This window comes from Musca vetustissima, unplaced genomic scaffold (genome assembly GCF_032173495.1).
Source record: "Musca vetustissima isolate MV318-11 ecotype Yass unplaced genomic scaffold, APGP_CSIRO_Mvet_v1 utg82064, whole genome shotgun sequence".
Taxonomy (NCBI): domain Eukaryota; kingdom Metazoa; phylum Arthropoda; class Insecta; order Diptera; family Muscidae; genus Musca; species Musca vetustissima.
In genome coordinates this window covers 89,203-112,910 of record NW_026876430.1, presented here as the reverse complement: position 1 = coordinate 112,910, position 23,708 = coordinate 89,203, and the positions used below count along the sequence as shown (strand labels likewise).

The following is a 23,708-nucleotide window of genomic DNA, read 5'->3' as shown; positions in this document are numbered from 1 at the left end:
GGACTCGAATAAATAAATAGTATTCTAAATGACAGGCCAAGGGAGAAGATAGATATTCAGACGTCAGTCTGTCTGTATGTTCCGAGGCTCAGCATGTGTTGGAATTTGTATGTGAGTGTGCATGCGCGAGCGTTCAGTTTAGTACAAGTACTTTACTATGCTGTTACATGTGTTTTTTTTTGTTCTTTTCTTTCTGTAAAAGGATCCTTCAGGCTGGACAATTTCTAAATGTTTCATTTCCAGACAGTCTGGTGCCATACTGTCTAGTCTAGGCAAGACAGAGGTACAACAACAAATTTGAGGGGTTTGTGTGCCAGTGTGTCTATTTAACTGCGTGCATATGTGTGTAGTTTGTTTTAGTTGGGAAAACCACATCACCATGGGACTTCAAGTAATTATTAAAATTATAAATAATTGGGTTTCATTTTTTAAAAGAGGGCAACGTGTATAAAATTTCTATACAGCATGATTTAAAATGTTTGCAGAACAGGTTGGTTGGCTGTCGATTTTTTTATTAGATTTCAATGGAATTCTAAATTTCTCTTTTTTCTTATTAAAATGTCTTATTTAGCAGTAAATTGATTTACTTCTCTGTATTATGTGTGAATGCATGCATGCGTTACGTCCTCTGACATGGATGTTTGGATATCACATGAATATTAGAATTTTTAGTCAGTCTAAAATAGTGTAGCCACATAGTTGTAGTAGGCCTAATATCCTATCGCAAGGAAAATTTTCAAGTCCTCTCTCAATCGTAAATGCACCGATTCCAATAACCGTCCAATCTTCCAAATTAGCGAATGATCATTTTACAAGAATCACCAAAATAATAGCAATTCTCCTGTAGACTACATGCAGTGTAAAAATGTAAATAATATTAAAAGTTACATAGGTACTTATCTGAAATCAATGAAAACAAACATTTTTAAATTTTATTCTTAAATAAGAAACATTGTAAAAACATAATTTTTATACATTCAGCCTTAAGCCTAATTCACTTTGATACGACAACAAGTAAAGCGTCGATTTATACCCTCCAACATGAACTGGATATTCACAATACCTAAAATCGATCTAAAGAATAATAAGATAAGAAGAAATATTAAGGAAGGTGGGAATAGTTTCGATGGCTAAAGAAGGAAAGAAAAACCTATTACGTGCTAAGGTTGCACTTTCCTAACCACTTTAGGTTTCTAGTGATGTTGTGGATTAAAGCAGGTTCCATAGTTGAAAAGAAGCTTAGATACGGTGGAAAGTGAGCACCCACAAGTCTGTGCTGTCTGTAGGCCAGAACTGGACAGGGACACAGAGATTCTTAACTGTCTCCGTCTCCTCTTCGTCAGCACAGAGTCTGCAGTAATCAGTAACAACATGGTCCCAATTACTGGTAAAGGCCCTGCTATTGCAATGACCAGTAATATCTCCTGTCAGCTTTGCTCAGGTTCAACAGTAAGTTTGTTCTCTTGGTTGACAGAGTCGGCCAGATAGATCTGCACACATTGCACCTAGGTTTGTTGTGCCAGAGTTCATTGGCTCGTTCATCGAAGAACGCCTCAAAGTTCCGAAAAATATGACAGATTTCATTAAGCAATCGATTGCTAGATCTGTAGGTTGAGATCTTTGACTAGTTAATTCGTCTGCTTTTTCATTACCATTATGTCAGCTACCTTACAAATAGCGACGATTTCAGTTGCTATCCAGCTTGTAGGTAAGCTCAAAGTAGACGCCAGTATAAAAGCCAGACGGTCCAGAGGAGGGTCGCTACGGTTCCAGTCGTCTTTACCACGGATAACGACATCTATATCGTCAAATATCAGGACTGGTGACATGTAGTCGTCTAGTTTTACGCTTTGGTCCAATGACATACCTAGTTCGTTCAGAATACATCGATGCCCGTAGGTACAATTTCGCCATAGATTTTGTTCATACAGCCTTTGGGCACTACGCGCTGCCTGGCACTTAATGCTGAGACACAGAGGCCTTAAGTTCAGCATTGCGCTCAGAGCTGCTTGTGGGGTGCTTCTCGCGGCTCCAGTTATTAGAGGCGGTTCTTTGTACTTTGTCTAGTTTGCTGGATGTCGACTTGCGAGTTACAACTTTTTGAAAAACATTTGAATTTCATATGAAGGTAATGGTGTTCAGATTTCAGCGATCGATTGAACTTCATAATATACTTATCAAAACTAGATTAAATCGGAAGATAGGATCTACCGGTACCTGTTTCCAATACCACATCAAATCAAATCTATTTACTGTAAATGTCATTTATAGAGGTCCATCCCTCTATTATTTGCCCTAAACTTGTACTTCACTTCAATTCGACTGTAAAACATTTATCTGAATAAGTACAAACGTAGTTAAGTTCGGCCGGGCCAAATCGATGGACATGGTTAATTAACAATAACTTTATAAATGGAAATTTAATGCAAATTTAATATGCAATCCATCAAAGAGTGGGCCCATGGTAAAAAAAGAAAATAGCAGAGTAATTCTAGAGTTCAAATACAAAATGTTTCACTTACGGTTCAGAGATATGGACGTCTGACGTTCGGAAAATGTTTGTATTTATAATTTTCCATCTGTCCATAGGAGAAGATATTCTTAAATAACCGGCTAAAGTCGCCAATATGTATCCGAAATGCTGTTGATCGCAAGGCTGATGTTTACCTTAATCGTTCCATAAAAAACAATCTTTTGATCATATGGATTTTCGGAACTTCAGAAACCGATATCTCCTATAAGTCATATATTTTCATGATCCAGAGTTTAAGACCTACCTGTGATACAATTTTCAACAAAAAAATCGGAGATTTCTTAAGCCTCAAAACTTTCCTTCTTTCTGAGTATTTTGTTGCTTTTAGTCCACAATAGTTCCCCAACCCACAAAACTGATAAAACATTAAATCAAATTTAAGAGAGCACAAAACTAAATGGCGTTCTTTTTGTAAACTTTTTACTCGAGAAATTTGGCCGAGTAAAAATGGTAAACAGGAATGCCTACCTCTGATTGGCTGTTATGTTGATTTTGAAGTATTGCCATCTAATTTTAGCATATTTACTAGATTTACATTCCCGAACTTTTCAAATTATTTTGTACTCTGAGAGCAATTTTGAAATGTTTCCCTTTTACTAGATTTACTATTAAAAAAGTACTGGAACAGACCAAATATTTTATTAAGATAATCCAAATAAATAATCGAACATATTTCCATTAAAGTCTGGAATATTGATTTGATATTTGTTTTTTTTTCAACTGAATCTATGTGTATGAGCGCCGTTTTTATAACGCGCCAAAATGATCTGTGTAATAACGCTCTGACGAATTTTATTTTTCAACGGCATCCATCTCTTCTATGTCTTCTTTCTATACAAAAGCCTTAACAGTTATGCTTCACACTCATTCGTAAACAACTGAAGTTGGTTGGTACTTTGTTGTCATTTAATTTTTTATCCAATATTCTCCTTTACCTTCAATTATTAATATTATTAATAGCATGTGGAACGTTTTGTATTTCGGCCGGTTTAAAGGATAGCATTCATCCAACTTCTCTGTCGTACTGAATTTAAAATATCCCTCGGACGATTACGAGAGTAAAAGTCGACTTTTAGACTTTTCGATGTTTGAATTTGATCGAAATCGATTTTGGACTTTTACCGACTAATGTAAAAACGACTCAATGTAAATACGACTTCTTCTTTATCGGGTGGAACGTTTTACTTTTAATGTTTCTGTTGAGCAAGCCTAATGGCTTCATTTGTTTTGATTCGCCGATTCGTCCGATTTTCGACCTATATACACTAATAATAATCTTTGTTTGTTTTGATTCTGGCTTTTATCAGTTACGTTTTAAAGCTATTTCGTCGAATTCCACAACGCCGTCAAAACATTAAGAAGCGGCATTGTAATTAAAGGTAATTGGTAATTAGAAGTACACTTAAGTCTGTTTTTACACGGTAGATAGGTTCTAGAAGAAGTCGTGTAAAAAAAACCGTGTAAAAAAGACATTGATCTTATACATAAAGGGAATTCCCCTAAATTAGTGCTATTCACATTTGCTTTGACCAGCAAAAATTGTTTGTACGCGCTAAAGGGGAATTCACTTAAATCTTTAAGCTAGTGTTCGCAAACTATCGATAAACTTTATCGATGGTTTCAGATTTAAATACTTTTTTGTGATATGAACATACTTCGCAAAAATTAAATTTGACAAAAAAAATTTAAGTACATAAAATTTCAAATCGTGCTAAATGGAATAAAATTGTCTAAAAAAAATTAGAAATATTCAATTTTCAAACCGTGTTATATCAAAACCGTGTACAAAAAGACCGTGTAAAAACAGACTTAGGTGTAATTGGTTTGGAAATTCAAAAAAATAATATCCTATCCTCAGACAAATATGCCAAAATATTATTCCGATTATTTTGAAACGTATTTAACATATTAAATCCAGAATCTCAATGTCGGCTCAAGATGAACGTAATGACATTATATTGGAGTGTATACCAACGCTGGTGAAACTACTAACAGGATTCGAGGTGAGTACCTAAGGGTCTTCTCCATTTGCTATTAAATTCCTACCATTCTTCGCATAACACCCCCTTAGGACGATGACGTTAATACCGAACATTGTATCCATTTTGCATGGAATATAATAAGGAATCATCGAAACCTCAGCACAAACAGTCATGATGTTCGGCGTAAAATCGAAGGCATACAGGAACGATTTCATGTTGAAAATTGTTCCGAATATGCCGACTACTTAGGACGTTTGTGTGATGAAGTTGTACGGCATCCCTTATGTGTTGATCACTATGAAGTGGATGTCCATTGGTCTTTGTTGGATTTCCTCTTTGAATTGGCCTATAATCCCACAGTTGCCTTGAAGAAGAACAAACATAAAATTGAAATAAAACCAGCAGTGTCGGAAGAAGTTGAAAGTGTTAAAGACAATGAGAAAGCCTATTGGTTGAATAAGCTGAAAGAAGATTTTATACCAGTTCCTACATATGATACCAGTGAATCGGATTTAAGTGTAAGTGGGGGTGTTTGTTTTTGTGTGGAAATATTCCTTTATATAATTGATTTACAATTTTAGGATTGGAGTGATGATGATGAGGAGGATATTACCGTAAATACCACAGCAGATGCCACAGCTGCCATTGAAAACTTATCAATTGCAGAACAAAAGCCTCCAGTATATATAGCTCCATCAGTTGTCCATGAACTGAGACCACCACAAAAGTCCTTGCCTTATAAGATATTTGATTCATCAGATGCTGAGAAAAAGCTTGATGAAAAAATACAACATTCGTGGTGGAACATAGCAAAGGGAGAACATCACAATGCCATTATAGAAAGTAATCATCCCCTGTCCAACTTTGCATTGGACTATAGCCGTTTTCTAAGTGATACTTCTAATAATCTGATACGCTTTGAAGAGCCTAACACCATTGCCGAACAACATGTTTTACGTGAAATCTTATGGACATTTCAGAGACCAACAAATTCCGCTGTTTTCATGCTGGATGCAAATAAGCAGTTAAGCTTAAGGCCAAATGTCACAATACCAAGTTGTGGAGTGGTAAGGGGAGGAGCAACATTGATTTAAGGAAAATAAACCTTTTAATATGTTTCTCCTTTAGAATGCCTTTCAGACCTATCTGGAGAATCAATATTTGCCCTATCTTAAAATGATGAATGTCTTGAGGCAATTCCACAAGGCAATTTATTGCTGTGAAGATCGTTTACCACCACGCACCCTGGAGTGTTATGCCGCCAATTTACATTTGCATTTGAAACCGGTATGGCAAACAATTCTGGACTATGAAAAACGCCTAAGGGAACCCAAAGATTTTGAAGTGAATACCCTGGTTACCATGCGATCCTATTTGGATGAATCTTTGCGTCACTTGCAATCCCTGTATGAGTTACACGAAAAGGTGTTTCTTGATTGGCGTCAACATCCTGCCCACATAACCAGTGCTTTCCTTTTATCCAGTCTTATGAACTGTTACCAAACGGAGAGTAGTGTGGCCAAGGGAAACCTATTTATGTCCCTGTTATTGTCTAGTATCAAAGTATTTTGCGATATCATTGACACTTGGTGGACAGATGGGCGCCTAGATGATTGGCAACAGGAATATATTGTGGAAAGGTAGGTGTGAATGAAACAAAATGGAAATATGGTATTGTGATTTGTATTCCATCAGGATTAGCAATAGCGACCAATCGGTGTGCATGCGAGAGTATCGCAAAAACAAAAGCAAAGCCTTCTTTGTCCCCACCCATGTTAGCAAGGTAATTGAAAATAACAGTTTATTCCAATTGATGCGTGAACATTCGCTGGAAGCGGGTAGAACACTAAATTTGTTATATGAAATAAATCGAATTGGGGATTTGCGTAAAAACTGCGACGCCATGGGTGGAAAGCTGTATAATGTCTTCATAGAAGATTTTCTAAAACAAGTTGGGATTTTGCAAAATGAAGTGGCACAGGCATCCGGTGAAATGGATGTTGCAAATGACACAGAACCCAATGATAGTGGATTTTATAATGAAGCGCCCAACAATTCCACAAATAATGGGGAAAAGAAAACACAGTCTCTGCTTGATTGCTTAACAACAACCGATAGTTATTTGATTATGGCATTTGCTTTAAATATCCGTGAAGAACACCTTGTTGAAGAAGAGGAAGATGAAGCCAACCCATGCAATGTAAAGAAGGAAGAGAAGGAGATTAATGCTTCCTCTATTTATGAGTCACTAAAGAAGAAGGCTAATAAAAATATTTTACCTCTGGAGGAGTTACTGATATCAACATTGAGTCACATATTCAAAATGCGTATTGCCTTTGCAAATAGTTTTGTTTTGAAATTGTATAGAGAAGAGTTTATGATTTTAAAACATTTAAGGAATATACGTAAAGTTATGCTATTGGAAGCCAGTGATGCCATGCACATCTTCTACAGTAAATTGTTTAGTCAGGTAAATGGAAATTTGAAATTCCGCCATTCCACATGATTTATAGTATTTATATATGCGTCGTAGATTGAATCTGGTGAATCTTGGGCAAATCGTTCCCTGCTCACCATGCAATTGGATGATATCATTTGTTCCAAATATCCCGATATGTCTCTGCTATTCTGTTTGGAGGTAAATTCTGCATTTCGTTGTCAAACCACCAAAGTTATTGAGGCCGTGGAGGAGTTAATTGTCACCTACAACTTTACAAGGGAACTGTCGCACATCATATCGCCAGAGGACATTAAGGCCTATAATAAAGTGTTCTGTTTCCTGCTAAAAGTCAAATGGGGTATAACAACATTGGAAAAACTGCAATTTGCACGTTCCCACAAGAGGAGAATTCCCTATGCACGATTTGAAATGATAGACCTAATAATGAGACGTTTGGAACAGTTACGTTTTTGGATGATCTATGCCATACAAAGTGTACATTTCCATTTAATGACTCACGTTCTACAGTCAATGGGCGAACAACTGGATGAGAAAATTGAAAAATGTGAAAATTTCCAAGAAATGGAAATGGTCCATAAATCGTATTTGAGTACAGTGTGTGAACATTGTTTCCTAACGGATAATGTCAATACCATTAAAGTGGGTGTGGAACAAGTAAGTGGTTGGAATTATCATAACAAAATTGAAATCATTACAAACTATTTTAAATGGTTTATCTTGTTTACTTTAGCTGTTAAGTCTTGTATCCATATTAAGGGCCGAATGGTTGGCTTGTGTGAAATTTATTGAAAGCAATAATCCTTTGGCCATATCATTGGACGACAGCGCCAGTGAAGATACTGACACCGATTTTGTTAGTAATTCACAAATCGATGCCATGGAATATACCTACATCTGTTGCCATCAGTACTTGGCCAATATATTGAATGATCAGGTGTATTTAAAGAAAAATACATTTTGTAAGTAGAACAATAGAAATTATCAAGAAGTGTTGGTTTAACATCTACTTTTGTTTACTTTCAGTGTCTGGCTTAAGAGCTGCATTCAATACCAGTCTACCGCACTAACATTTGTTATAAATTATTTATTTTTTTTTTTCTTTTTGTATTATTAATTTTTATACCGTATTTATAAAAGTATTTTTTGTCAAACAAATTAATTAATAAAGCGCCATAAATAAAAAATAAAATATTACTGCGTTTATTTTTTTGCGAAATTTGTATTCTAATTCTAAAAGAATCTCAGATGTCTGCTCAAAATGAACATAATGGCTTACAATGATGAAACGTTTAGTATGATTTAAAGTGAGCAATGAATGGTCTACAAATTTAACAAAATAAACTTTTTTTGCAACTGTAAAAAACATCTACGAAAAAACGCTAAAAATCCACGCTTAATGTTGTGATGATCGTTAAAGTTGGAAAAATATTTTTTAAAAATCCACGCTTGGAAAAATATTTTTCAAAAAATCCACGCTTGAATTTTTTTTTAAACCCAAGCTTGGAAAATTATTTTTAAAAAAATTACGTTTGGTAAAATATTTTTAAAAAATTCACGCTTGGAAAAATTGTTTTAAAAAATTCACGCTTAAAGTTGGATTTTTTAAAGTGTTTTTTGGAACCGATCTTAGCCTTGTAGTTAGGTTCCCTGTCATGAATAAAATTGGATTGAAACGAAAAATCCACGCTTAATTCTGACCACGATTAGAAAAATATTAAAAAAATCCACGCTTAATTTTAACCACGAATAGAAAAATACTAAAAAAAATCCACGCTTGGAAAAATATTAAAAAAAAACACGCTTAGAAAAATATTAAAAAAACACGCTTAGAAAAATATTTAAAAAAATCCACGCTTGGAAAATATTTATAAAAAATCCACGCTTGGAAAAATATTTTTAAAAAATCCTCGCTTATTGGCCTGTATTTTTAAAAAATCCACGCTTGGAAAAATATTTTTAAAAAATCCACGCTTAGAAAAATATTTTTAAAAAATCCACGCTTAAAAATTTGTTTTTTAAATCCACGTTTGGAAAAATATTTTTTTAAAAAACACCCTTGGAAAAATATATAAAAAAAATCCACGATTTGAAAAATATTTTTAAAGAAATACACGCTTAAAGTTTAAAAAAATATTTTTAATAAATCCTAGCTTAAATTTGTGATATTCCTTTTGAAAAACTCCTCACTTAGAAAATGTATTTAAAAAGAATCCACGCGTAATGTTGTGATATTCACTGAAAAGCTTATTCTTTAAAACATTTTTTTAATCCACGCTTAAATATTTTAAATTTCTTTAAAAAAAATATTTTTAAAAAATCCACCCTTAAAGTTTTGATATTCTTTTAAAAATACTTATAAAAAATGTCGCTTAGGACTTTAATATTTTTGAAAAAAAAGTATTTTTTAAATATTAGTTTTATTTTTAAAAATTTCATGCTTAAGACTGTGAAGACCGCTGAAAATATTTGTAATAATTTTGAAATTTGACTAATTTACGCTTGAGGGTATTTTGGTTCATACAGGGTTAATAAAAAGTTGCCCATAGCAACCATTGCTAATTTGCCCTTTAGGGTATCAGCTGTCGCTTTAATGATGAATAGCATAAGGGGTGAGTAATTTTTATATAATTTTTTAATTATTTAAGCAAATTTAATATATATTTTGTCGTATTGCAGAGGTCCCATATAAACCCAGTTTAATATTACAAATATTAATGTTTTGTAATGTATATTTGTCGATATCATGGAATATAGTTTATGGTGTTTATATTCTATACAAGGTAAGCCCTTTCTCAATTCAATTCAATTGGTTGAATAGACAAAAATGTTCTAAGTGATAGTTCTTTCCTTTCCAGCTTCCCGAACTTTATGATTTACATGGAGTGTGTGTCATAATTGCCTATTTAATTGGTTCATTGGCTGAATTATATCGTTTGCGTATGGGTTATAAAGGAAATTTACAATCAAGGGTATGGTTCTGTGTTTTTCCTCAAATAAAATAACAATAACAACACTTTATTTACAGCCCGGTGACTTGTGCACCTTTCTAATACTCTCCCCCTTGGTGGAATTACCCATTATTGTTTTCTTATTACTTTCGGCCAAAGAATTTACCACTTTACTATTGGTAATTGCCGTGGCCACATTGAGTATTATGTCTTTGGAATTTCTAATTGGTGTTATCATTCTATGGCCAAAATCTGAACGAACAGTTTTAGTTAAAAAATAAATGTTTTCAAATTTTCTAAAATTCATGTTTATTTTTTTTTTTTATTTAATTTCTACTTAAATCTAGAACAAAACATAAATAATGCACAAAAGAAATATTAATATAACTGGCCACAAAACACGTTGCGATTCTTTGAATGAAAATACTGGCACACTACACTTTACTTTTATCATCCAAATTGTGTTTCTTTAACAACTCATCAATGCGATTGAGATGACCGCGCATTGTTGGCAAATATGTGGATAAGACTTTAATGTTTTCATCATGATCGGGGCCTTGACCGATTAACTGGCTTCTGGTTGGTACCCAACTGTAAATAATCTATAAAAAATAAAACAAAACAAAATTTATCACAAAAACATTTTCTCACAAAAAATAGATAATTTTCATTTGTGCTTTGCATTTCATTTGTTTATGTTTACTTAAGAGGCTGTTCATTCATTTATTTTTGTTTTGTTCTCGAATACCTACTTTTATGGTACTTTGTACGATGAAACCATGATAAGGTTTTAGTGTTTTCTCATAGGCATCTTGTAGGTGTTTCTTGACGACATCGCTCTGCTGCACATCATTGTAAATGTTTTCGAAAAATGTGCATATCAACTGGAGGCCGCGTTTCAGCCACAGCAAAGCATTGGCAGCGGTATTGTCGACACCAATATTGAGTATTATTAAATCATCTAGATATTTGAATTTTTGGCAGTCTTTTTCATAGGTTTTGCGAATTTTCTATAGAATGGACAGAGAAATTGAGAAATATTGGTTGTAATTTAAAAAATGTACATAAGTTTGTTGATGTGGAGAGGAAAGTACTTACGGTAATGTTACCGGTCATATCACTAATAACTGGACTAAAAAGGGAACCAAATGAACCTGTTAAATAAAAAATAAAAAACAATTTTAATGTATGGTTAAAGGGCTATTTTTTATAGATATTTCATTGATTAAGAAATATTACTAAAAAGTCCACGATTAATGTGTTCCTTGAAAAATATTTTTAAAAATCCAAGCTTAATTTGTACCTTGGAAAAATGGTTTTAAAAACTCCATAGCTGTGGTGTACCTTGAAAAAAAAAACACACGCTTAAGGCTATGGTGTACCTTGAAAAAAAAAACACCATATTTAAAAAATCCACGCTTAAGGCTGTGGTGTACCTTGAAAAAATATTTAAAAAATCCGCGCTAAAGGTTGTGGTGTACCTTGAAAAAATATTTTTGAAAAATCCAAGCTTAAGGCTGTGGAGTACATTGAAAAAATATTTTTGAAAAATCCACGCTTAAGATTGTGGTGTACCTTGAAAAAATAATTTAAAAAATCCACGCTTATGACTGTGGAGTACTTTGAAAAAATATTTAAAAAAATCCTCGCTTAAGGCTGTGGTGTACCTCGAAAAAAATATTTGAAAAAATCCACCCTAAAGGCTGTGGTGTACCTTGTAAAACTAATTTTTAAAAAATCCACGCTTCAGGCTGTCGTGTACCTTGAAAAAATATTTAAAAAAATCCACGCTTAAGGCTGTGTTGTACCTTGATTTTTTTTAATTGACGTTTAAGACATTCATGGTGAATGGTAGCCATGGCGATTAAAAAATACAAACAATTACGACTAAGGCTGTGTGCGATGGTTAAACATATTTTTAAAAAATCCGCGTTTTATTCGAAACATTCATTTTGATGGGTGAAAATCACCAAACCAATGCAGTTGCCGACTATAAATACGATGACCGGTTCTAAATTAACTGCGTGATATAAGACATATGGTTAGAATTTCTTGGGTTCCAGGTCATAGTGATATAATAGGGAATGAAAAATCGGATGAGCCTGCTTGAGGTGGATCTCAATTGATGCTACTGTTACATTGGCAGAATTTCTATGAGAATCCTAGAAGCAGAACCTTAAAATTAATTGGACCTGTGACGCAAATCTAAACAATTGATTTCTCTAGTGAAGAATGATATGACAATTACTGTTTGGATCAGAGAGATCAGGATTCAATTCCCAGTTTATAACCGATTTTTGGTAGATACGTGATTGACTTCTGACATTTTTCTCCGATACAGATTCCATTAAAATTTACATCTTTGTCAAATTGCTATATGTTCTCTTTCCTACTTAGTTTATCCTTTTTATTAGCATTTCAGAATTTGTTGTTTTTATTTGTGTTCTTTTTAAATGTCCAAGGCGTCAAATGTGTTCAATCGCAAATAATCTAAATTTCCGAAAATACTTGATAATGCCACGAAATATAATACACATTTTTGTTAATATATTTTAACGATCAATGACTCACAAACGTTAACCTGATTTATCAAGGCTGATAGGGAATTTTTTTTCGGCAATTGTTATTTATTTTTTAAAATTTGATAGGTTAGCTTAGTCATTGTTATTGATATAAATAAGTATCTAAAATCATTGTGTAAATATAAACATAATGGGTTTGGTTCATCGCGGTGTATTTGTTTTCTATATTAATAATGAAGTATTTTCCAGATAAAGGCATGTGGGTAATTACGTTTTGTCATAAAGATAATAACAACGATTTAATATTTAGAATATAAATGTTAAAATGTTAATAAATAAAAAATTCGTTTATTCGAAAAAATTATAGCTAAAGAACACTGTGGTACAGGGTATTATGTCTTTGTGCATATGTTTGTAACAGGCAAAATGAATCGAAATAGACCCATGGTTCCTTTTGAAAATATGTATAGCATCACTGTCTGAGTCGATTTATGCATGCCCTCCTACCGTCCATATATTGAACAAAGTACAGTTCGCATTTATAATCCGATTTGAATGAAATTTGGCACATGTCACTAATTTGGCCCAAGGACGAACCCTATTGAAATTGGGAAAATCGGTTCAGATTTAGATATAGCTCTCATATATAGTTTCGTCCGATTTTATGTAAATGATTCACCAAACTCCCAATATTGGTCCGATTGAGACAAAATATTGCACAGAGTACTGAATTACATCTAGTTTGATGTATGCCAAGTTTTGTTGAAATCGGTTCAGATTTAGATATAGCTCCCATATATAGTTTCGTCCGATTTTATGTAAATGGAGCATTGACATTCAAGTTTTCATAAATTTCAGATTGGTATGTGTATGGGTTGTTTTAATTTAGTTCAAATATTTATGTACGCAGTTTATTTCGTCCGATTCCATTTCAATGATCCTCCAAAGATTCTATGTTTATTCTATCAAAAGGATATTGTACATATAGTCGGCCCTTCCAACTTTTGAGCTTACCTTATTGGTTTTTATTCTTTGGGAATGCGAAATACCAAATCCGTATTAAACCTTTGACATACCGAAACTGAACGGACATATGGCAGGCAATGTAAAAAATGCCCTTACAAATTTACATTTTCTGCAAGACGCTTTTTAGCTATCAAGAATATGAAATGGCAAATTAAATGGTAAATATGAATATGATCTTTAACGAACCTTAAACGGTATCGGTTGTAATTCTCGCCCCAGTACACAAATACGAGTCTACATATTCGGTGTGTGGTGTTATCGTGCAAGTGTCAAAAATATCTAAGCCATTTATGAGTCCATAGCAAACAATCCAATTCCCAAAAAATTAGAATAAGTGCAGTCCACTACATTAGCATAAGGTTCTTGGTTGTACGATACAATGGACTCAAGAATTAAAACCAATAGATAATTTAAAATGTCAACAGTTACAGCCGATACATCATTTAAAGTGACATCAGTTTTCAAATTCTAGTTCATCTCAATGTTGAAATGTAGTTTTCAGGGGAAACTAATGTATAAAGGTAATCTATTTGGGGATTCCATTCATAAACAAGATTATATTTTGTTTTTTTATTTCCTTATGTGTACAGCTGGGACATTTTTATCTACGATTATTTACAGTTAAAGAAATGTAGTTTTTGTCCAACAAAACGTAAACAATTTAGCCACTTCACCACTATTCTAATGTGAAACTGAAAAAAATCCGACACCTTCCATTTGTTAACTGGGTTAATTTCTGGATATTACGTTGATCACAAATAAAACAAATTAAAATATCCATATAAACAAACATGTGATCAAACAAACTCATGCGTTGGTTTTACAATTTGTTATTAATTAATTTAACAAACAATGAAATAAATAACACATTAAAATCAAAAGGAAGGAATTAGAGTTTAGATTATTCAAAACAGAGATTAAGCAGAAATATTTTGAGCGTTTTTTTTTTTTTTTTATTAATCATTCGATTTGGTTTATAAAGAAATAATTACTAAATAAAATACTTACGTATAACATCGACAATTTCATTTGATGAGACCAAAAACATTTCCGTTTCAAGTTTATCATCAATTACGGGAGGGAAACCTTTAAGTTGTTTAAATTTTATACGTGCTGTTTGTTGTTCCATTGTTGTGTTAGTTTATTTTATTTTTCAATATTAACTGTATATTCCAAATATGTTAATAATATTAATTTGCTGACTAGAGATGGATGTTGATGATGACGGTGACGACGTCAACAATATAAATGGTGTGTAGAAAGCGTGTGTTGTATTGTAAGAAACTAAGTACTGACTGGCCGACTGACTTTGTGTGAGCTATTATTACTCAACTCGCTAGGCAAGCGGTCTATTTTTTGTTATTTCTTCCAACGAAATAGACAGAAATACAAAATCAATAATACCTTTCAATCTGCTTGGAGTATATTATCTTATCAATGTGTTTGATGACGATGTTGTTCTTGTTGTTGGTATGGCATTGATAATGGAAAGAATTCAGCGGTTTGTAGAATTTAGCCAAAAAGGGTTTGTTGTTTTTTTTTCAATATTTTTTTGCTCTGTGTTGTTGTCGATGTTTTGCGTTAAAATACAATCAGCAAAATCATCGTGCATATGTTAATAACTGGCTGGCAATGAATGGATGGTTCGGTCGGAACGGGACGGGAGAGTCCGTCGCAACGATCAATGTATACACGACGACGTCGTATACTATTTGCCTTTTTTGTTGGGTTTATTATCTATGAATGATGCACATTTTATTTTCATTTCAGTTGTTTTTTTTTTCATTTTTCTGTTTTGAGACGGAAGAGTTTTGGTGAGATGTGTGAGCATAGCGAGTGTGTTTGTGGCGAATGACTCTTTTTTGGCTTCTCTGAAGTGTTGCTAGCAATGTATGACCGTGTGTTGTGTTCCATTTTATTATTTTAGATTGGAAGACTCTCAGCAGCATAGCTAAAGTGGGACACATTTCTCAAATCCATATCTTTTTACAATGCCCTTTAATGCTCATGACGAAGAGGTGACATTCGTTTTCAAGTTGTTTTCGATATCTACTTAAATCGTATTGCATGACCCCCGATGATTCCACTCCACATTTTTGTAAATCAAACCAATGTTTTATTAAACTGTTTGAATTTGTACGTATTTCGATTAGTTTAAGAGCATAGTTCGATGATTTTACCACAAAATCTTCTTTAGAAAAATCCAGCATAAAATCATGTTGATCATGTTGATCCTCACATCTCAACCAGGGATGATGTGATAAAATTATTGCCGAATTTGCTGAAAAATAAAATAAATCATTTTCTTTTTGTTCCCTATAGGAATTCAGAAATCCTTGGGCTGGTGTTTTCTTGATTTGTGTAAAACGCTGTTGCTTTGGCATTTGAGTCTCAGGGGTTTGCATTACTATTCTACGTGGCAAATGTTCAGTCGTTTCGTGTACCACAAATACATGATTGATATAATCAAAATTTGAACCCATAACACCTTCTAGATCATGTCCCAAATCGAAGATGTGACCAATTTCATGGCATACAGCACCCAAACTGGAAGCATAGACTCCACCGTACGTTTTACGGTAATTACTATCATCCGGCTCCTGGCTTAAATCTATTTTCTTTTTGTCATTGAAACATGACAAAATACTATCGAATTTTTGGGGCCATGCATAGAAATAGGAAGAGCTAAATAAGGCCAAACCACCGGCACCACAAGCTACATGACCCAACATATGTTTGCGTATATTTTCATAGGAAAAATCTTTCGATTTTTGTACTTCATCTCCAAGATATTTACTGCAGGCAATGAAGGCCACAAATTTAATTGTCGATTCCCGACCCCAGTCGGTCTGTAATATTTCTTTGGCCAGGCTGGACCACAAATCATGTTCCTTTAATGTCCATATTTCCTTCTTGCTGAGGCAGGATTTAAACATACGGCACCGATTTTTGAAATTAAAACACAATCTCCCCTTCGAAAGTTCATTTAGCTTTTCCGCATAGACCAATTGTACCAAAAACAAATTCATATCTATAATTTCTTGATATTTTGTCACCTTGTGTTCATCCTCTTCCTCGTCCTCATCTTGGGCGATAATTATTAATGGCTGTATACCATAAACCGATTGTTTTTGTTTATAATTAATGGATAGTTCTAATTTGGCACTACAATATTCCAATCGTATTTTGTGGATGCATTGTTCCACCTCTCCCAAATCCAATAAATATTTAAATTTCCGTGAATCATAATTAGCTGATAGTTGTTGTTGCTTTTGTTGTTTATCATCTAGGAACAATGCAATTTGTTCATCAGCATAGCACTTGCGTCCTTCCACAGCACCTTTTATCAATAGGAAACGATGCGGAATTGTCTCGTTGTCTTGCAAATTTAATAATTTTATGGTATGTAAACAATTAGTTGTATTTTGCAAAGACATATCTGTTGTTGTTGTTGAAATTGAAGCATTCGTATTAGGGATAAGTAAATCGACTTTCGACTTGTCGACTTTTTGTATTGAAGTGTCTAGAAGTCGAATTCAACTTTTGATCTTTAAAGAAATCGCAAAGTCCACTTTCATCATATATAATTGGTGTTCCCAAAATCCAGTAGGGAATGCCATGAAATATTTGTTTCATCCATAACAAATGGTCTGTTCCCGTACTGCAAGAATCTACTACTTTTTACTACGATAACGTATTTTCCTTTATGATATCGAAGAAAATAGTAAAATCGAGTAGATACTTCCAGACGGACGCGTTCAAAATATCATTTTTAATTAAATTTGAATATATGTACATATTTCAATATTATAGTATTAAAAACAATACACACATATACAAAATATGTATTTTGATTTAATGGAACAAGACACCTTGATAAAAAATTTTAATCAGTTGGTAGCTGTGCCCTACCTTGTAACAACATGGATTGTCAAATTCACAAACGAAATACCAAAAAGTTGGTGGCAACTTTATAAGGGGACTATGTCAAGACATGATCCTATACTGATTATTTTCTGCGTAGGCGTATAACAGTTTCCGAAAGACAAAATGGCGAATTAGAGCCTTTTAGTTTAGAAAATGTAGCAAGAAGTCCTAAAAACGAAAGACCCACGTCTTTTATTTTTTTTTTTTTGCCCTTTAAATACTGGAGGCAGGTCCTCCTCCAGCTAGTCCACTTTCTATTAAAATATAAGTTATAGGACCATACACCACATGTAACGAGATCTTCTTATATTTTGCCTTTAGTTCGATAGATAAAACATGGGTAAGTTACGCGAAAGCTTAACACAGCGCCATTTTGTGATTTTTTAAGCTCGTAGGCGTGATTAACTTTTTAAATGCGTCTTTCTTGTGAGCTGACCGAAGACGAACTGAGAGTCTTTTATTTGGGGACCATGATACAAATTGATAATTTTCTGCATAGATATATCTCAGCCTCCAACAACTTGGTATGCCAAATTACGGCCCTTTCGGGTTGGGTAATGCACCTCAAACCTTAAAATATCGAGTGATTTGCAATATCAAACATCATGTCAGAGCAAAATTTCAAAGTTGGCTTAATCGACATAGCTTGTTTCTGATTTTATTCTATAGTTTATTAGGTCATATTCAAAGATGATAATTTCAGTTTTTAAACAATATTTTACTAAAAATACAACAATTTGTAGTTTTCCTCAAAAAATCGTGTAAATATAACAGTTTTTTAAACACATGTGTTTTTGTGTGTTGAACTTAATGAACTAGATGTACGAAAGAACTGGTTTTAGTTCCAATTGTTCCACTCATGGAATTGATACCATTGAACTAATTCGTTGCGGAACAACACAACTCTATCATCGATTTGCCCGAAATCAGTCTATAGAACCCTTTCTCGCTGTCTGACACGTCAATTGTAAAAAAAATACTTGTGGAACTAAAAGTCTAGGAAAAATCAGTTTTTGTCAATAATTTTTATAGAATTTAAGTATTTTCTAATATTATTTCGCATCCGCAATCTCCATATATTGTGAAATTTATATAATTTACCGAGTAGCTCAAAAAATAAACCGAATCCGACATGTCTCAATCAACTGTGCCCTGTTACACCATTATAAATTCGCCCGATTTGGAGGTGCCCAATGAAATGCAGCTGAAACAGGACCTCGAGAAGGGCGATACAAATGTTAAAATTGACACGCTGAAAAAAGTTATTCAACTTCTGTTGAACGGTGAACGTTTATCCGGTCTGATCATGACCATAATTCGTTTTGTTTTGCCCGTACAAAATCATACAATTAAGAAGTTGCTGCTTATCTTTTGGGAAATTGTGCCGAAGACATCGCCGGATGGAAAACTATTACAAGAAATGATTTTAGTCTGCGATGCCTATAGGAAGGTAAGTTGAGAATTTCGAGGGGAAAGAAGTTGTCATCTGTATTTTGAATTTTAGAGGAATTTTCGGGGTGGGGTAGGGATTGAATGTATGCTGGCATGTTTTGTGTGTTAAAACAACACAGTTCTTATCTCGACATATTGTGATGACATATCGTCATCATCAGAAATTTAAACGGTATGGTTTTGTGTATTTGGGACGTTTAATAAAATAACTTTTATTAACTATATCCGTTTGTCTGTTGAGATCTAGACAGAGCTCTAAATATATAGTATAGAGTTGTGAAATTTTGCGTATCTTCTACTAGCACTTTTGGTATTGGAAGTGGGATGTATGGGCCTGTTTTTTTTTTATTACAGACTCCCATATAACGCAATTTTTAATGCTTCATTCGCATTTTCCAACCGAAATCAATCATTTGGTATTGCGGGTATGTTGACAGTCAAAGTGGAATTTTTTCGGTCTGTAATTTACAACTATATTTTAAAAAGTCCCGCTTTCTTTTGGTATGTTGAGTTGAAATTACTGACCTCAATTTTACCGATCTGTAATTCGATACTTCGTTATCTTAAGAATAAAGTTCAACAATGTCGTCCAACAATAGCATTTTAAGTTCCTTTAAATGAATGGGCATGATCAGAATTGTCAATTAGACCCATAGAAAGATAAGGTCAATGCTAATAGCCCAGGGTATATTTTAGATGTCAAAAATAGATTTAGTGAAGTTATTTCATGAAAACGATGTTATCCTCAGAGCGCCATTTTCCTTATTAACCGCATACCTAACTTGCTTCAGAAATAATTCTCAAAAATATAAGCTTTCTTTGAATACCAAAATATTTACTCCTATTCAAAATCAATGTTTTTAAATATAAACCCAAATATTTCAAATATGCTCATCACACAATTTCTGTTCTACCTTTCCCCTTCCAGGATCTTCAACACCCCAATGAATTCCTACGTGGTTCCACATTACGTTTCCTGTGTAAGCTAAAGGAACCCGAACTGTTGGAACCTTTAATGCCATCCATTCGTGCTTGTTTGGAACATCGCCATTCCTATGTTCGCCGCAATGCTGTCCTTGCCATTTTCACCATTTATAAAAACTTCGATTGGTTGGTACCCGATGGACCGGAGCTAATTGCCAATTTCTTAGACACCCAACAGGATATGTCCTGCAAACGTAATGCTTTCCTTATGTTGTTGCATGCTGACCAAGAGAGAGCTCTGAACTATTTGGCTTCCTGCATCGACCAGGTGAACAATTTCGGTGACATTTTGCAATTGGTCATCGTGGAGTTGATTTACAAGGTGTGTCATGCAAATCCCGCCGAAAGAACACGTTTCATTCGTTGCATTTACAATTTGTTGAACTCTTCATCGAATGCGGTGCGTTATGAGGCTGCCGGCACCTTGATAACCCTTTCGTCCGCCCCCACAGCCATTAAGGCGGCGGCTGGTTGTTATATTGAATTGATTGTCAAGGAAAGCGACAACAATGTCAAATTGATTGTTTTGGATCGCTTGATTGCCATGAAAGATAATGAAAATATGGAGAAAGTAATGCAAGACTTGGTTATGGACATACTGCGTGTTTTGGCTGCCCCAGATATTGAAGTGCGTCGCAAAACTTTGGCCTTGGCCATGGATTTGGTATCGTCTCGCAATATCAATGAAATGGTGTTGGTTTTGAAGAAGGAAGTCTCAAAAACACACAATGTCGAACATGAAGACACCGGCAAATATCGCCAGTTGTTGGTGCGTACCTTGCACTCCTGTTCCATTAAATTCCCCGATGTGGCTGCCAGTGTTATTCCCGTATTGGTTGAATTCCTTTCCGATACAAATGAATTGGCCGCTGCTGATGTTTTGATTTTCATTCGTGAGGCTATACAGAAATTCCCTGCCTTGAGAGGACTTATAATTGGGCATTTGATTGAGGCTTTCCCACAAATTAAATCGTCGAAAATTCATCGTGCTGCTGTGTGGATTTTGGGAGAATATGTTGATGATAAGAGCCAAATTTTGGAAGTCATAGATGTTATTACTCAAACCTTGGGTGAAATTCCCATGGTTGAGGCTGAGCAACGTCGTTTGGCTGGCGAACAAACAGAGGAGGAAATGTCAGCTGCCCAACAGGCACCTACACCACAAACAACAAACTCCAAGGTTACTTCGGATGGTACTTATGCCACCCAAAGTGCTTTCAGTTTGGCACCGTAAGTTGGAATGAGGAAAACAAATGAAATTCGCCAATGTTTTAAATCTTTTTTTTTTTGAATTGTTAGAGTTGCCAAAAAGGAAAAACGTCCACCATTGCGTCAATATCTAATGGATGGTGATTTCTTTATTGGAGCCGCCCTTTCGGCCACCCTTACCAAGTTGGTGTTACGTTATGCCGATTTGGAGCAGGATGTGGTAAGTCAAGAACTTGAATTATTTGTACCGAATTTTTGATTAATTGATATTTTGTCTTAGCGTTCCCAAAATCGTTTGACCACACGTGTCATGCTGATTATGAGCTCCATCTTGCATTTGGGCAAATCCGGCTTCCCATCTAAGCCCATCACCAACGATGATACCGACCGTATTTTCATTTGTTTGCGCACCCTTAGCGAACGCACCGAAGAAGCCGTTGAAGTCTTCAAACGTTATTGCCGTGAAGCTTTGGGAAAAATGTTGGATGCCCAAGCCGAAGAAGATCAACGTGTGCTCAAAGAGAAACAAAAAGCCGCTGCTAAGGTACAACCCGATGATCCTGTACTATTCTCACAGCTATCGAATGGTCGTGAAAACCAATTGGGCGAAAATGTATTTGAGTCTAGTTTGAATCAAGCTTTGGCCGGTACAAAATCGACCAATTTGAGCGATATTACATCGCCCAATAATAAATTGAATAAGGTGACACAATTGACTGGTTTCTCAGATCCAGTCTATGCTGAGGCCTACGTTAATGTCAATCAATATGATATTGTTTTGGATGTATTGATTGTTAATCAGACAAGTAAGTTGAATGGAGCGACATGATGTAGTATTTTGTGAATGCCGTATGTTATTTTCTTTCCAGATGACACTTTGCAAAATTGCACCTTGGAATTGGCCACATTGGGTGATTTGAAATTGGTAGAACGTCCACATCCCGTTGTTTTGGCTCCACACGATTTCTGCAATATCAAGGCCAATGTTAAAGTATCTTCAACAGAGAATGGCATTATTTTTGGAAATATTGGTAAGACTTTTGTGTGGTAATAACGAAAGATGATCATTATCGACATTTTCTATACTATATATTTATCAATACTTGAAAATTAGCTTACAAAATATTGGTTTTATTTTTCCAGTTTATGATACATCAATTAACACCAATGTTGTCGTCCTCAATACCATTCACATTGATATTATGGATTATATTATCCCCGCTACATGCACCGACACTGAATTCCGTCAAATGTGGCAAGATTTTGAATGGGAAAATAAGGTAAAATGTCTCTTGACAATTGACTATCTTTATGCTTTACAATTAATATGCAACTTTTTTATTTTTCTAGGTCACAGTTAATACCACATTCACCGATTTACATGAATATCTCAAACATTTGCTTAAGAGCACTAACATGAAGTGTTTGACACCAGAAAAAGCCTTATCCGGACAGTGTGGTTTTATGGCTGCAAATATTTATGCCAAGTAAGTTGAAATGTATATTAGAAATATTTATTATCGGTGGTGAACTTGGTCAATCACGGGAAAGTGAAATTGCACCCGACGTTCAAGAGAATTCTTCAACAATGATGGAATAAATGCTTCAAATACCAGCAACTCCTGTTTATCCCCATTAAGACAACAAACTAGTTTATTAAAAATTAAATTTTAGGGGACATAATCCCAAGTAAATTTTGTGGATGCTTATGCTTATATTAATATTAAAATCATACATACCATATTAAAAGAAAAAAGAATTGTCTCTTTTTATTTATATTTTTTATTTATTTATTGTATTATTATTTTATAATTTAACATAATCTCTCTTACTTCTAGATCAATTTTCGGTGAAAATGCTTTGGCCAATTTAAGTATTGAAAAACCTGTCGATGATCCAGATTCCAAGGTTACCGGCCACATTAGAATACGTGCCAAGAGTCAAGTAAGTAGAATCATTTCATGAACTTTTTTTCTTTTTAAATTTTTTGAATTCAATTTACTTTTGTTTCTCTGCAGGGCATGGCATTGAGTTTGGGCGATAAAATCAGTTCATCTCAAAAATTATGTGTACAAGCCTCATAAAATGTAGAGCGGGTCACAGTTCATTCCAAATTGTCAACCAACAACAGCAAAAATATGATTTATTTTTTTTCTCTGTGCATTAATTATAAGTATTTTACTCTTTTCATGATTTATATATGTTACAACAACAAGAAAATATTAAAATTTATCAGAAAATAAATATATAAAAAATACATAAAGTAATACGACTATAATGGTTTACATATAAAAAAAAATACAAAATATTTACCTAAATACATTAAAACGATAATGTTATTGTAGTTTTTATAAATTGACAAAAAATATTTTCAACGTACAAATCAAAAGTATTTTAAAACCATTAAACAGGATTTTATTTATAAATACAAAACGAAAATGTTATTATTGTCAAGATTTTTACCGTGGGTTGATTTGTGGTCTATAGATGACAAAAAATATTTTCGACATACAAATCGAAAGTATTTTAAAATCATCAACAGTATTTTGAACATTTTTAAACCGTAGATTTTGCTTTATTTATGGTAAATATATATGCTATGGAAAAAAATTTTGTCATTTTTCACACAAAAGTCTTCTAAATATTGACCGATTTTATCAAAAC

The 23,708-nt window shown here is 33.9% G+C and overlaps 5 protein-coding genes across 5 annotated transcripts; 3 read left to right on the top strand and 2 right to left on the bottom strand.

The window, feature by feature from the left end:
* The first annotated feature begins 4,458 nt into the window (after positions 1–4,458).
* LOC133320995 (gamma-tubulin complex component 5) lies at positions 4,459–8,066 on the top strand. Its single transcript, XM_061530100.1, has 8 exons — positions 4,459–4,536; positions 4,605–5,033; positions 5,097–5,582; positions 5,644–6,155; positions 6,211–6,985; positions 7,049–7,630; positions 7,707–7,935; positions 8,000–8,066. Exons 1-8 carry the CDS (start codon positions 4,459–4,461, stop codon positions 8,041–8,043), a joined length of 3,135 nt encoding a protein of 1,044 aa, XP_061386084.1. The 3' UTR covers positions 8,044–8,066.
* Positions 8,067–9,569: 1,503 nt separating this feature from the next.
* Positions 9,570–10,210, top strand: LOC133320994 (transmembrane protein 17A-like). The gene is made up of 4 exons (XM_061530099.1): positions 9,570–9,585; positions 9,653–9,756; positions 9,832–9,945; positions 10,002–10,210. Exons 1-4 carry the CDS (start codon positions 9,570–9,572, stop codon positions 10,203–10,205), a joined length of 438 nt encoding a protein of 145 aa, XP_061386083.1. The 3' UTR covers positions 10,206–10,210.
* Positions 10,211–10,358: 148 nt separating this feature from the next.
* On the bottom strand, positions 10,359–14,601 carry LOC133320993 (glycolipid transfer protein). Its single transcript, XM_061530098.1, has 4 exons — positions 14,481–14,601; positions 11,023–11,078; positions 10,677–10,934; positions 10,359–10,526 (listed from the first exon to the last, which is right to left on the bottom strand). Exons 1-4 carry the CDS (start codon positions 14,599–14,601, stop codon positions 10,359–10,361), a joined length of 603 nt encoding a protein of 200 aa, XP_061386082.1.
* Positions 14,602–15,442: 841 nt separating this feature from the next.
* On the bottom strand, positions 15,443–16,909 carry LOC133320992 (uncharacterized). Its single transcript, XM_061530097.1, has one exon. The coding sequence runs from the start codon at positions 16,907–16,909 to the stop codon at positions 15,443–15,445; it is 1,467 nt and encodes a 488-aa protein (XP_061386081.1).
* A 1,604-nt stretch (positions 16,910–18,513) lies between these two features.
* LOC133320988 (coatomer subunit beta) lies at positions 18,514–23,163 on the top strand. The gene is made up of 9 exons (XM_061530092.1): positions 18,514–18,849; positions 19,780–21,065; positions 21,135–21,264; positions 21,325–21,850; positions 21,914–22,075; positions 22,188–22,324; positions 22,395–22,531; positions 22,883–22,988; positions 23,063–23,163. The coding sequence occupies exons 1-9, from the start codon at positions 18,532–18,534 to the stop codon at positions 23,126–23,128; spliced, it is 2,868 nt and encodes a 955-aa protein (XP_061386076.1). The 5' UTR covers positions 18,514–18,531; the 3' UTR covers positions 23,129–23,163.
* Positions 23,164–23,708: the final 545 nt, after the last annotated feature.

What these genes read in the sequence shown, in the direction of transcription:
- LOC133320995 (XM_061530100.1), top strand. Translation starts at nt 4,459, where the DNA reads ATGTCGGCTCAAGATGAACGTAATGACATTATATTGGAGTGTATACCA. An exon ending in CCAGTGAATCGGATTTAAGT is followed by an intron (nt 5,034 to 5,096) that starts GTAAGTGGGGGT and finishes TTACAATTTTAG; the next exon opens with GATTGGAGTGATGATGATGA. An exon ending in CAATACCAAGTTGTGGAGTG is followed by an intron (nt 5,583 to 5,643) that starts GTAAGGGGAGGA and finishes TTTCTCCTTTAG; the next exon opens with AATGCCTTTCAGACCTATCT.
- LOC133320994 (XM_061530099.1), top strand. An exon ending in GTGTTTATATTCTATACAAG is followed by an intron (nt 9,757 to 9,831) that starts GTAAGCCCTTTC and finishes TTTCCTTTCCAG; the next exon opens with CTTCCCGAACTTTATGATTT. An exon ending in AAGGAAATTTACAATCAAGG is followed by an intron (nt 9,946 to 10,001) that starts GTATGGTTCTGT and finishes CTTTATTTACAG; the next exon opens with CCCGGTGACTTGTGCACCTT.
- LOC133320993 (XM_061530098.1), bottom strand. Translation starts at nt 14,601, where the DNA reads ATGGAACAACAAACAGCACGTATAAAATTTAAACAACTTAAAGGTTTC. An exon ending in TGAAATTGTCGATGTTATAC is followed by an intron (nt 11,079 to 14,480) that starts GTAAGTATTTTA and finishes TTTATTTAACAG; the next exon opens with GTTCATTTGGTTCCCTTTTT. An exon ending in TCGTACAAAGTACCATAAAA is followed by an intron (nt 10,527 to 10,676) that starts GTAGGTATTCGA and finishes TATTTTTTATAG; the next exon opens with ATTATTTACAGTTGGGTACC.
- LOC133320992 (XM_061530097.1), bottom strand. Translation starts at nt 16,909, where the DNA reads ATGTCTTTGCAAAATACAACTAATTGTTTACATACCATAAAATTATTA.
- LOC133320988 (XM_061530092.1), top strand. Translation starts at nt 18,532, where the DNA reads ATGTCTCAATCAACTGTGCCCTGTTACACCATTATAAATTCGCCCGAT. An exon ending in TCTGCGATGCCTATAGGAAG is followed by an intron (nt 18,850 to 19,779) that starts GTAAGTTGAGAA and finishes TTCCCCTTCCAG; the next exon opens with GATCTTCAACACCCCAATGA. An exon ending in AGTGCTTTCAGTTTGGCACC is followed by an intron (nt 21,066 to 21,134) that starts GTAAGTTGGAAT and finishes TTGAATTGTTAG; the next exon opens with AGTTGCCAAAAAGGAAAAAC.